The 12,681-nt window shown below is 39.9% G+C and overlaps 1 protein-coding gene across 5 annotated transcripts in view; it reads left to right on the top strand.

Moving 5' to 3' along the window:
• Nucleotides 1-12,681, top strand: part of Ros1 (ROS proto-oncogene 1, receptor tyrosine kinase) — a 140,848-nt gene that overhangs the window by 111,941 nt on the left and 16,226 nt on the right. For 4 of the 5 annotated variants that reach the window (XM_023561601.2, XM_063235032.1, XM_063235033.1 and 1 more), the window contains 3 exons: nucleotides 2,557-2,654; nucleotides 2,861-3,064; nucleotides 11,393-11,527. In XM_023561601.2, coding sequence (XP_023417369.1) covers nucleotides 2,557-2,654; nucleotides 2,861-3,064; nucleotides 11,393-11,527 — 437 coding nt within the window. Of the gene's footprint in view, nucleotides 1-2,556; nucleotides 2,655-2,860; nucleotides 3,065-11,392; nucleotides 11,528-12,681 lie in introns of those variants that run through there. The other variant, XR_010042720.1, reaches the window with a different exon arrangement.

Below are 12,681 nucleotides of genomic sequence, written 5' to 3'. Positions count from 1 at the left end.
CGGCTGTGGTGGAAACTGAGAAGCATTCTATGGGAAAAACCTTCTTATGGCCTGCGTGTAGATAAGGGTGATTAGAGTCTGACTAATATTTGAGTCTGTTTTTAGTATTTAATAGGAAAATGGTTCTTCATGTCTAGAATCATGAGTTTTGTTTTTCTGGAGAAGATGAATTCCATTGAGTGGGAAAGCATGACATTGTATTCCACCTACTTGCTGCCCTGATCTAAATTACGCTCCCAGTCCTTGCTAAACCCTAACTCACATCTGTCTAGGCAGACTATGCAGATTTTAGTGGCATCTCAAGCCTATATAAGCCAAAACAAAACTCATGATTCTATGTTTTGGCTCCAGAAACCATAGTTAGCTCTTTGTTTTTAGGAGCTCAATTTTTCCTCTATAAGCTAGGACACTAAGCCCAAAAGCTTCTAAAACTCTTTTTGGTATTCTAAGATTATATGAAGATAGAAAAAAGAAAAACAAAAACATGTCAAAATGATACAAATAAAATATACAGCAGTAAATGTGTTGCCTTCCAAAAAATTCAATTTGTCAAATTTGTGTTTGGTATTAATCACAGCACAGAGAAGGTATGACTCTTGCCACATGGTAAGGTTGGAGGGTACAGGTAAATAATCCACTTAAGGCAGAAAATGGAAAGATCTATGAGAGTGGGTTGGCAAATACACTGCTTCAGCATGGACAGAGCAGCTGATTTCCAAAGAAGAGCATGGAAGGCGTTGTGGAGGAGCAGATGTAACAGCAGCTGAGCGACACCTTCCTGCTCAGTCTTTAAGTCTTTGGCTGGGGACAGATCCAGATCATATGTCTGGATGGCTTGGCCAGAGACAGGTAGTAGGCAAGGGCAGTATCTGGAGTCAAGGGGCCCAACACAGAACTGGCATCCTAACAGTTTGTCCCAGGGAACAAGATGAGCAGGAAATGGTCAGGGTGCCGAGCAGTCAACACTGTGGGGATCTTGCTAGCAGGGGCCAGGGTACCAGTCATGGGCTGAAGTTCAGCGTTAGTATTCAGCGTCTTGAGAGTCTTTCTGAGCACAGCAGTTTCTGTCAAGTTCAAAGCAAGGTTCCATCTATGTATGAATCAGTCAAAGAGTTAGGTGTGAGTCAGAGACAGGTATAGAGGACCCCTGAGCCAGATGGGACGGCGAGGACATCAGTTAAGACCTAGGTTACCAGCCCAGTGTGCGGTAGTGTGTGGAAATGTTGAGACCTATGGCATCGGGAGCTTCAAAGATGTGAGGTTGTCAGAAACGATAGAAAGAGCAAATGTAAGAGAGCCTTGGGTGAGGAATGGTGGGATTTAGAGATTGGGAGTCACTCGGGCTCAGTGAAGGGTGTGGATGAACATCAAGAATAAAGGAAATCATTCCAGAAAAAACAAATGAGAACAGGAAAAGGAAAAGAGGTAGAGAACTGCAGTCCAGGCAGGGAATGGTGAGCAGCCCGGAGTGACTGAGGCACAAGTGGTGAGAAGTTATGAGAAAGAAGTGGGCAGAGAGGCCATGCAGCTGGGGCCCCTGGACTCCACAGGTTCAGGCACATTGTGCAAGGCGATGGAGGGACAACAGCTGGAGTTGTGCGAAGCTGGGGACAATGAAGAGCTAAGTGAGGACTGCAGAAAGGTGGTAGGGCACAGACAATGCATGGCTGTGGCCTCCCAGCAAGAACTACAGAGCTTTCGTCTATGCTGCTGATAGAAATTTCACCTGACTTTTCCTCCTTGAAATCATTATAACCAGTCCAGGCTCAAATACAGAGGCTTACTTGGTCTTCAGATAAGAGGCATAATTTGACCTTGAAATAAGGTGTAGCTAACAATTTATGTGGGGCTCCTGGGAGGAACAATTCCATTCTCCTGAATTACATAATACAAAGCCATTGGACCAATAATTAAAGTAACTAGCACTAATAGAATAGTTACTATTACTAGTGGCTATGGTGCTGTAAGCTGTGCATTAATGTCATGGATATTATTTTGAATCTTGCAAGGTCAGTAGTACTATGTGCATTTTACATATGAGGAAGTACTTAATTAAGCAATCAAGCAAATTCGTTAATAAGCAGAACAAGGTTTCAAATTTTGATCTGTTTGACCTCACACCTTGAGACCCTTCCAGTAAAGACTCCATATGACCTCTAATTAATATAAAATAGCTTTTCATTTATGTATATTTGCAGAGAAAGCTTATATATTATTTTCCTCTTGTCTGAATTCAACAATGACTAAAACTTCCTTTAGAGCAGTGATGACAAACCTTTTAGAAACTCAGTGTCCAAAATGCTCATGACATCATCTCATGGTGTCACTATTCCTTCCTGAGCACATGCATGGCCTCTGTGTGTGCTGTTACCTGGTACTTAGCTGCTGGGGCAATGACGGGGGAACCTGGGGGCTGATAGAGGATTCTTCATGTCTACTGCAGCATTTGTGCCATTGGTTCACCACCATATGTAAATGTGAGTATGCATGTGCATATGTGTATATGTAGAGTACAAATTGTAAAAGTGCTTGTCATTTCGTCTTTATTTCTTATAGTTCCATGGCCCTTTACTCACCTTGGCTGACCTTGTAGACCTATGTGTGGATGTTTCAAAAGGCTGTGTCTACTTGGAACAGATGCATTTCATCCATAGGTACAGTTATATACTGGATACAAAATTATTATGGCTATTGGCACAATAATCATCTGTAGCTTGGGAAAAGCTCACAGGTTACTAGACATTTTAATTCCTTCAGCATAGCAAATGTTTGTAAAAAATCTGTCTTCCTTACAGATCTAACATTCCTGTCTGATCTCTGAAATTATTTTATTATTATTAAGTGTAACTTTTTGCCGTAGGGATCTGGCAGCTCGGAATTGCCTTGTATCTGTGAAAGACTACACTAGCCCTTCACGAGTAGTGAAGATTGGGGACTTTGGACTTGCAAGGGACATCTACAAAAATGATTATTACAGAAAGAGAGGAGAAGGCTTGCTGCCTGTTCGCTGGATGGCTCCAGAAAGTCTGATGGATGGAATCTTCACGACTCAGTCTGATGTTTGGTAAGCTACACAGCACACAGGGAAATGGCAGAGCTGGCAGACCGCAGAGCCAGAAGGGATCTTAAAAGGACATCTAATCTTGTTGTTCATTTGTTTTTAATGTGAGAAAACAGAAGACCAAAAAGGTTGTGATTTGCCTCAGCTGGTGGTCAAGGTGTCACTATTCCTGGGTTTTAGCCCTTTATTTATTTATTTATTTTTTTTTATTTAAGAGGAAAAAGAGAAAAACACAAAACAAACCAAAGCGGCGTAAGGGTACACGCAATACAGAACTACAAAACAAAACAAAACAAAACAAAACAAAACAAAACAAAAAACCATAACAGTAAGAAATTACCTGCTAGTAGATTACACACTATTTTCTTGAAAATAGTTCCTCAAATCACAGTATCAAAGAACACAAGGTGGACATTCAAACAGGGAGACTGCAAACAGCTGTGTTCAATATTCCAAAAACATTGATAAAGTCAGCTATTTAACACCCCCAAACACACTTGCTGTTATATCCGTTAGAGCTCCTTTTCTTTTTTTTTTTTCCCTCTCTTTTTTACAACAAAATTTACACATCTTGGATTTTATTACTCCTTAGTGCTTATTACTTTCTTTGGGGGGGGGGAAGAATACAGTCAAATATGGCAAAACAAAGCTGTCAGTCAATACCAAGGATAGACGTAGCACATGGTGTAGAACAGAGTACAAGTTTATCAACAATGGTTATCAACGTTGTCCCTTGTTTCCTTAAAAAGAATTGTCTATCTTATTAGATATTATAAAGTTGGACAAAACAGTAGAGAACAAGACCAATAAAACTTAGGCATTGTAAACATTACAGGACTTCCAAAGAAGACAATAGTCAAACCAGAATGGGTATCTTAGTGAATCTTATTGTCTTCAAAGTAGTTGCCTATGTCTTCAAACTTGATACTATCATATAGAATGGAACAGAGTCTAATCAGTCAAAACAAGATCGTGGGAGTACTACAGGACTTCAAAACAAGTTAATAGGAAATCGAAAAGAGTTACTATTTATATATCCTAATTTTTTTGAATTTTTTCTTTAATTAAGACAAACATAAGAAATGACTAAATAATTTTTTTTTGAAACAATAAGGGGGAGATTGAGATAAAACAGGACATAACAATATAACAATAGAGGTCACAGCATGACTGTTTCAATAACCTAGTACTTCACCACCTTATAACCTGACTTAATAGTAGTTACCATAGTGTCTTTTTCCTTGAAATATTTGGGTAAAACTTCATATACTCTAGCTTCAAATATTTTCATATCAAGAAGCCCAGAATAAAGCCTTTCTAATTAATGAGTGAAAACTTTATAAGGCTTCAAGGCCACCTAATGGGGAATCATGATTACCACATATTTTTATATATTTGAATCATTACTTACATTAGGGAAACTATTCGGTATTCACACATGCGAGATTGATTTATTTCACTTATGAGTATGGTCTCAAGCTGTGCCCATTTATTGATAAATATCTCAATGTGATCCTTCTTTATAGCTGAATAATACTCCATTGTATAGAAATACCACAACTTTTTTATCCATTCCTCAGTTGATGGGCACTTGGGTTGTTTCCAAGATCTGGCGATTACAAATTGTGCTGCTATAAACATAGGTGCACATATATCACTGTGGTATGATGCTTTCAGTTCTTCTGGGAATATGCCTAGAAGTGGAATAGCTGGAATAAATGGGATTTCCAGTCCCAACTTTTTGAGAAATCTCCAGACAGATCTCCACAAAGGCTGTACCAGTCTACACTCCCACCAGCAGTGCAGGAGAGTTCCTTTTTCCCCACAGCCTCTCCAGCATTTGTTGTCAGTTTTCTTGATCCTGGCCATTCTTTCAGGAGTGAGATGGTATCTCAGTGTGGTTTTAATTTGCATTTCTCTAATGACCAATGATGATGAGCATTTTTTCATGTATTTATTTGCCATTTGCATTTCTTCATCTGAGAATTGCATATTCATCTCAGATGCCCATTTTTGGATTGGATCTTTGAATTTCGGAGGTCTGAGTTTCTTTAATTCTTTGTATGTTTTAGACAAGAGGCCCTTGTCTGAGAGAGAGTTCACTAAAATCTTTTCCCAGTTTGTGGGTTTTCTTTTCACTATGCTGGAGATTTCTTTTGACATGCAGAAACTTTTTAATAAGAAGTGGTCCCAGTTATTGATTCTGGGAAGTATTTCCCGTGCGGTTTGAGTCCTGTTCATGAATTCTTTACCTACTCCTATGTCTCCAAGGTTTCTACCTATTTTGTCTTCCAATAGATTTAGTGTTTCTGTTTTAATATTCAGATCTTTGACCCATTTAGATTTTAATTTAGTACATGGTGATAGACATGGGTCTAGCTTTAGTTTTCGGCAAATGGAGAGCCAGTTTTTCCAGCACCATTTATTAAAGAAACTGTCGTTCTTCCAGTGAACCTGCTTGGCTCCTTTATCAAAAATAAGGTGGTTGAGTGTGTTCGTAGTTGTGGTTGTATCTTCTAATCTATTCCACTGATCTTCAGCTCTGTTTTGATTCCAATACCATGTTGATTTTACTACTGTTGCTTTGTAGTATAACTTCAAGTCAGGGATTGTGATGCCTCCTGCTTTGTCTTTGCTGCTTAGAATTGCCTTTGCGATTCTAGGTCTCTTCTGGTTCCAGATGAAATTTAGGAGTGATTTCTCTAGATCTATAAGGTATGTTGATGGTATTTCTATTGGGATTGCATTGAATCTGTATAACAGTTTTGGGAGAATGGCCATTTTCACAATGTTTGTTCTTCCTATCCATGAGCAAGGGATGTCTTTCCATTTTCTGAGATCATCTTCAATTTCCTTTTTCAGTGTATTATAATTTTCACTGTATAAGTCTTTCACTTCTTTCGTAAGAGTAATTCCTAAATATTTCATTTTTTTGCTTGCTAATGTGAATAGTCCAGTTTCTCTTATTTCCCTCTCTGTAATTTTGTTGTTCGTGTATAGGAATGCTATTGATTTCTGAGTATTGATTTTGTATCCAGCCACATTACTGAATTTATTTATTGTATCTAAGAGTATTTCAATGGAGTTTAGGGGGTCTTCTATGTAGAGTATCATGTCATCTGCAAACAATGATAATTTAACTTCTTCTTTTCCTATCTTTACCCCTTTTATTTCTCTTTCTTGCCTAATTGCTCTGGCTAGTACTTCCAGTACTATATTAAATAGGAGTGGTGATAAAGGACATCCTTGTCTTGTACCCGATTTTAAAGTAAAGGCTTTCAATTTTTGGCCATTTAGTATGATGCTGGCTGTTGGTTTGTCATAAATGGCCTTTATTATATTGAGGTAAAGACCATTTATTCCAATTTTCTGTAAAGTTCTTATCATGAATAAGTGTTGGACCTTATCGAAGGCTTTTTCTGCATCTATAGAGATGATCATGTGATTCTTATTTTTGGCTTTATTGATATGGTGGATTACATTTATTGATTTGCGTATGTTGAACCATCCTTGCATTCCTGGGATGAATCCCACCTGGTCATGGTGTATAATCTTCTTGATGATTTGCTGGATCCTATTTGCCAATATTTTATTGAGGATTTTTGCATCTGTGTTCATTAGGGAGATCGGTCTATAGTTCTCTTTTATAGTTGGGTCTTTCTCAGGTTTTGGTACTAGAGTAATATTTGCTTCCAGGAATGACTTAGGAAGGATTGCTTCCCTTTCAATTTCATTGAATAGTTTGAGGAGTGTCGGCATTAGGTCTTCTTTATATTTCTTGTAGAATTCTGCAGTGAATCCATCTGGGCCTGGGCTCTTCTTGGTGGGCAAGGACCCAATTACATTCTCAATTTCATTAGCAGAGATTGGGTTATTCAACAGTTTTATATCCTCTTGATCTAGCTTTGGTACTTCATATGCTTCTAAGAATCTGTCTATTTCTTCTGTGTTATCAAACTTTTGAGAGTAGAGGTTTTCGAATAGGTGTTGATGATCCTCTGTATTTCTATTGGGTCTGTAGTGATTTCTCCTTTTTCATTTCTTATTGCATGAATTTGAGCTTTTTCTTCCCTTTTTTTAATAAGGTTGGCTAGGGGCTTATCGATTTTATTTATTCTTTCAAAGAACCAACTCTTTGATTCGTTGATTCTTTGGATTGTTTTCTTAGTCTCTATTGCATTGATTTCTGCTCTGATTCTTATAATTTCCTCTCTTCTTTTGGCTTTGGGCTTGACTTGCTCTTCTTTTTCTAGCTGTTTGAGGTGTAGCATCAAGTTATTTACTTGTATTCGTTCTGTTTTCCTGATGTGGGAACTCAGTGCAATAAATTTTCCTCTCAGAACGGCTTTCATTGCATCCCACAGATTCCGGTAAGTTGTATCTGCATTTTCATTTTCTTTTAGGTATTGTTTAATTTCTTCTTTAATTTCTTCTGTGACCCACTGATTACTCAAGAGTGTGTTATTTAGTTTCCATGTGTTTGCGGAATTTTTGCAGTATCCTTTGTCATTAATTTCTAATTTCAGAGCGCTATGATCCGATAATATGCAAGGGATGATTTCAACTCTTTTGCATTTGCTTAAATATGTTCTGTGAGCTAATATATGGTCTATTTTAGAAAATGATCCATGTACTGCTGAGAAGAATGTGTATTCTGATGTTGTTGGGTGGAACATTCTGTATATGTCTATCAAACCCATTTGTTCACAGGTGTGATTCAGTTCTGTTATTTCTTTGCTCATTTTCTGTCTGTTTGATCTGTCCCTTGGTGTCAGTGGTGTATTAAGGTCTCCTGTTACAATTGTGTTACTGATAATTTGAGTTTTCATTTCTGTTAATAATTGTTTTATATAACTGGGTGCTCTGGAGTTTGGTGCGTATATATTTAAGATAGTTATCTCTTCCTCTTGGAGTTTTCCCCTTACGAGTATGTAGTGACCTTCTTTGTCCTTTATGGTCATTGTTGGTTTAAAGTTCACGTTGTCTGCAAACAGAATGGCTACTCCTGCCTTTTTTTGGATTCCTGCTACATGAAGAATTGTTTTCCATCCTTTGACTTTCAGTCTGTGAGTATCTTTCTGGGTTAGATGGGTTTCCTGTAAACAGCATATGGTTGGATTTTGTTTCTTGATCCATTCTGCTAGTCTGTTTCTTTTGATTGGTGCATTGAGACCATTTACATTAATGGTTATTACTGTTAAATGCTGGTTAATTGTAGGAATGTTATCTCTCTGCTGTTGCATCTTTATCTTTCGGTTCTGTTTAATTATTTGCTTTGCTTAGTGGTTTTTTCCTTTGTGTATCTAAACTGTCTTTCAATATTTTTTGCAGGGTTGGTTTGGTGTTCATGAAGTTCTTCAGCTGTTCTTTGTCATGGAAGTATCGTATTGCACCATCTATTTTGAATGATAGTTTTGCAGGATATATCAGTCTTGGTTGGAAATCATTTTGCTTTAGGATCTGGAATACTTCACTCCATGCTCTTCTTGACTTTATCGTTTGTGCTGAGAAGTCTGCTGTGATTCTGATAGGTTTTCCTTTATAAGTGATCTGTCTTTTCTCTCTGACAGCTTTTAATAATCTATTCTTGTGTTGGATTTCTGGGATGGTGACTATTATATGTCTGGGTGTAGTTTTATTTTGGTTATGACTGTTTGGAGTTCTATATGCTTCACTGATCCTGATGTCAGTTTCTGATCTCATGCTTGGGAAATTTTCAGCTATTACTTCTCTAAATATCCTCCTGACATCCTTCATGTTGTCTCCCTCTCTTTCATTAATCCCTATCATTCTTATGTTATTCTTCTTTGCATCGTCTTGCAGTTGTTGAATTGTTGTTTCCTGGTTCCTTGTTATTTTCAAAAGATCTTTCCTTTCCTGTTCACTAGCTGCAATCCTGTCTTCAAGGTCTGAAATTCTATCTTCACTTTCATTAAGGCGGTTTTTACAACTTTCAGTGGAGTTTTTTATTTCCTGTATATCTCTGTGCATCTGCATTATGTATTCTGTTTGTTTCTTATATTGCTCGTCTAGGGATTCTATCTTTTTGTTTAGTTCCTCCAATTTTTTATCTGTGTTTTCTTTAGATATATTTAGAATCTCTTTCATTTCTTTTATCATTTCTTCTTTTATCTGGGAGATTATTTCGAGTTTGAATTTCTTTAAAGCTTCCTGGAGTTGCTTGTCAATTTCAGTGGCTATTGTGTCCGATATATGAGGTGGATGGGATATATTTTCTTCTATATACATCGCTCCTAGGGTTTCTTGAGATGGGCTGGAGGTTTGAGGTTGTAATTTGGTCTTTCTTTTTGTCATTTTCCTATATTTCTATGTTTCAAGTGTTACTTGAAAGCTTCCTCAGGATCTGTTGAAAATCCCCTTCTATGTTTGGAGCTACTGGGACTCTGGCGCCGCGCTACTCCAAGCCATTAGGCCTACAGAACCAGTGGCCCTCCTCTGCCTGCTCAGAACTCCGCAGTTCCAGACAAGCTGGGCCTCAGGGACACTGTGCGCCCACCTGCCCCTTGGAAGCTCCACAGTTCTTTAATCACAGCCGGGTTAGGGTACTCACCACAGGCCGCAGTGCTTCAGGAACCTGTGGACCCTCCCTGGTTGCAGAGATATCCACAGTCCTCCAGACACGCAGAGAGGCCAGTGAGGGCACCCCAGATCTGCCCAGCTCCTCCTCTGCAGACCTGTGGCCAGGCGAGGCAGCTAAACAGGCTGGGCTAGGCTGGTAGTGTGGGCCAGCCCACCTATCGGGAGCTCAGCAGGTCTCCAAATGAAGCCGGGAATGGGGAGGCTGATGTGGAAGCCTTAAACCCACCTCTCTCCTTCACTGCACCTGGAAGCCTGAGGGAACTCCAGCAGTCTGGGTGCAGAAATCCAGAGTCCTCCAGACACGTAGAGAGGCCAGTGAGGGCACCCCAGATCTGCCCAGCTCCTCCTCTGCAGACCTATGGCCAGGCGCGGCTGCTAAACAGGCTGGGCTAGGCTGGTTGTGTGGGCCAGCCCACCTATCGGGAGCTCAGCAGGTCTCCAAATGAAGCCTGGAATGGGGAGGCTGATGTGGAAGCCTCAAACCCACCTCTCGCCTTCACTGCACCTGGAAGCCTGAGGGAACTCCAGCAGTCTGGGCGCAGAAATCCAGAGTCCTCCAGACACGCAGAGAGGCCAGTGAGGGCACCCCAGATCTGCCCAGCTCCTCCTCTGCAGACCTGTGGCCAGGCGCGGCAGCTAAATAGGCTGGGCTAGGCTGGTAGTGTGGGCCAGCCCACCTATTGGGAGCTCAGCAGGTCTCCAAATGAAGCCGGGAATGGGGAGGCTGATGTGGAAGCCTTAAACCCACCTCTCTCCTTCACTGCACCTGGAAGCCTGAGGGAACTCCAGCAGTCTGGGTGCAGAAATCCAGAGTCCTCCAGACACGCAGAGAGGCCAGTGAGGGCACCCCAGATCTCGGGTTTTAGCCCTTTATAATCCTCTTAAAAATTTCCATTCTTTATGACACCTCTAAATATGGATGAGATGCATCCACTGCAATTATTTTATTATGATTCAAAGGTGTATAGGTTCATGACTAATCGAACTTGGTTCTTCTGAGTTCATGTGCAAGTATGTGCCTGAATGCCCCCTATTTTTGGATGTTTAGTCTTTAGAGATTACTGATTGCAAAGTTGGCTCTCTCTTTATAATTTGAATAAGATTTCTCATTTTTGCTTGTTGATCTGCTACTTTTGATCAGAGCTGGGTAAATGTAAGGATTTGTTCAATGACTTTTAAGCTGGGCCTGTCATGGCAAAATTGTGAGTGACATGAAGTTGGTCCTCTGTGCGGCAAGCATTTGATTCATGGCTTTTTTTCTCCATGTCCACCATTGTCTGGTCCCCTTCAAGTGGGGCACTGGTGCTCCCAGGCACCTGCAGACTTGTGCTTTGAAAGACTGAGATGACGAGGGCTGCAGGGGATGGTCAGCAGAGGACCAAAGTGTGAGTGTGCATGTGCACACATAAGTGTGTGTCTGAGTACATTGCGTGCCCATGCATGTGCATCTATGTGTGTGCCCGTGCAAGTGTGTGCATATGTGGCACACATATGTGGGTATGTGTGAGCTCCCATGCAACCTATTAGCTTTTCTGTCATGTGCTTTTTCTACTTTTTAAAAAAGATCAGAGTTCATTTCTCCTGTTGGCCTTTTATAAGTCCAGTAATGTCAGTTGTGAGGTAGACCCCATAGCCCCAGGAACAGTGATGTTGGAGAAGCTGCTCTGAACCTGAGATTTTAATAATCTTTTTAATATTCTTAATATCTTTAATAACCTTTTAATATCCTAGGTCTTTTGGAATTCTGGTTTGGGAGATTTTGACTCTTGGTCATCAACCATATCCAGCGCATTCTAACCTTGATGTTTTAAACTATGTACAAGCAGGAGGAAGACTGGAGCCACCAAGAAACTGTCCTGACGATCTGTAAGTTGTTATGTTAGCATGTGTACCCTAGAAAACAAAAGCATGTGTTCATGTGAACTTAGGCTTCATTGATGTGATATGCTAAAATAAAACCAAAACTTACCTATTTGTATATTGGGCATAAACTATAAAAAAGGCTGTGGGATTTAATTTTTAAATACATTGTGGCCTTTTTATTTACATATGTACATGATATTTCATTCAGGTATAGCAATTTGAAGAGTAGAATTTATTTATCCTTTTGGTAAATGAATTATAATAAATATATGCTCTGTGTGTGTGTTGTGTGCATACATATATCCATTTTATTTGGGTAAATTTACATTTTAAAAGATTCTATATGTGGGAATATGTTATTTAAAAGTTGCATTGCTTTTATTGATATGGTCAATACTGACTGATGGGATACTACAAGGCTGAATATCATCAGACTATGATCAGTTTCTAAAGTTAACTCAAAATGACTACCAGTCACTCTGTCAAAGCGATCTAATAATGATTCCAGAACAGTGAGTGGTTTCAGTCTAATCACAAAGGAAACGTCACCAGCTCATTGTGCTGGGTACCAATCTGTCTCCTGTGCCATCTTGGCAGATGTCTCAAGTTCTGAAATCTTTTTCAAGAACCATTTTACCTTGGAGTTTTGTAAGAGAACAAACAGGAACTCTTAACATACAAGGCCGTGTGCAGGCTCTGCCTGGGTCACAGAGCTCTGCATGCCAGTGCTGCAGTCTTGGGTGTGTTTTGAATGGAAAGATCCACCTGGGGCTGAGGGATGGTTGGCCAGCGTGTAGTACAGTGCTGACCTGTGTGGACCTGCGTGTGTGGGAGGAACGAGTGGATCCCATACGCCATGGTTGCACTGATGGACTGTACTCATTCCTTGGAGGATTATTCAGCCTAGAAGCAAAAGACAGTTACTAGCTGGGCACATGGGTTGGATGTTCTGCTGTGAAAGCTGCTGTATTCTCCCGAGTCGGTAAGCTAGAAGAAGATATGAATTACTACTTATTTCTGATTTAGCTTTTACAGCCTCCAGAATGTTTTCAAGTAAATCAAATATGAATACACCTGACCAAGTTTGGTAACAGTGGCTAATACATAATTCATGAACTTTGGGCGGAAGAAGGGGAAAAATCTGTAAATTAGAAATA

This window comes from Cavia porcellus, unplaced genomic scaffold (genome assembly GCF_034190915.1).
Source record: "Cavia porcellus strain 051 isolate PalLab524CR breed Dunkin Hartley unplaced genomic scaffold, mCavPor4.1 scaffold_24, whole genome shotgun sequence".
Classification (NCBI taxonomy): Eukaryota; Metazoa; Chordata; class Mammalia; order Rodentia; family Caviidae; genus Cavia; species Cavia porcellus.
The sequence above is the reverse complement of the archived record's forward strand: the minus strand, read 5'-3'. Positions and strand labels throughout refer to the sequence as shown.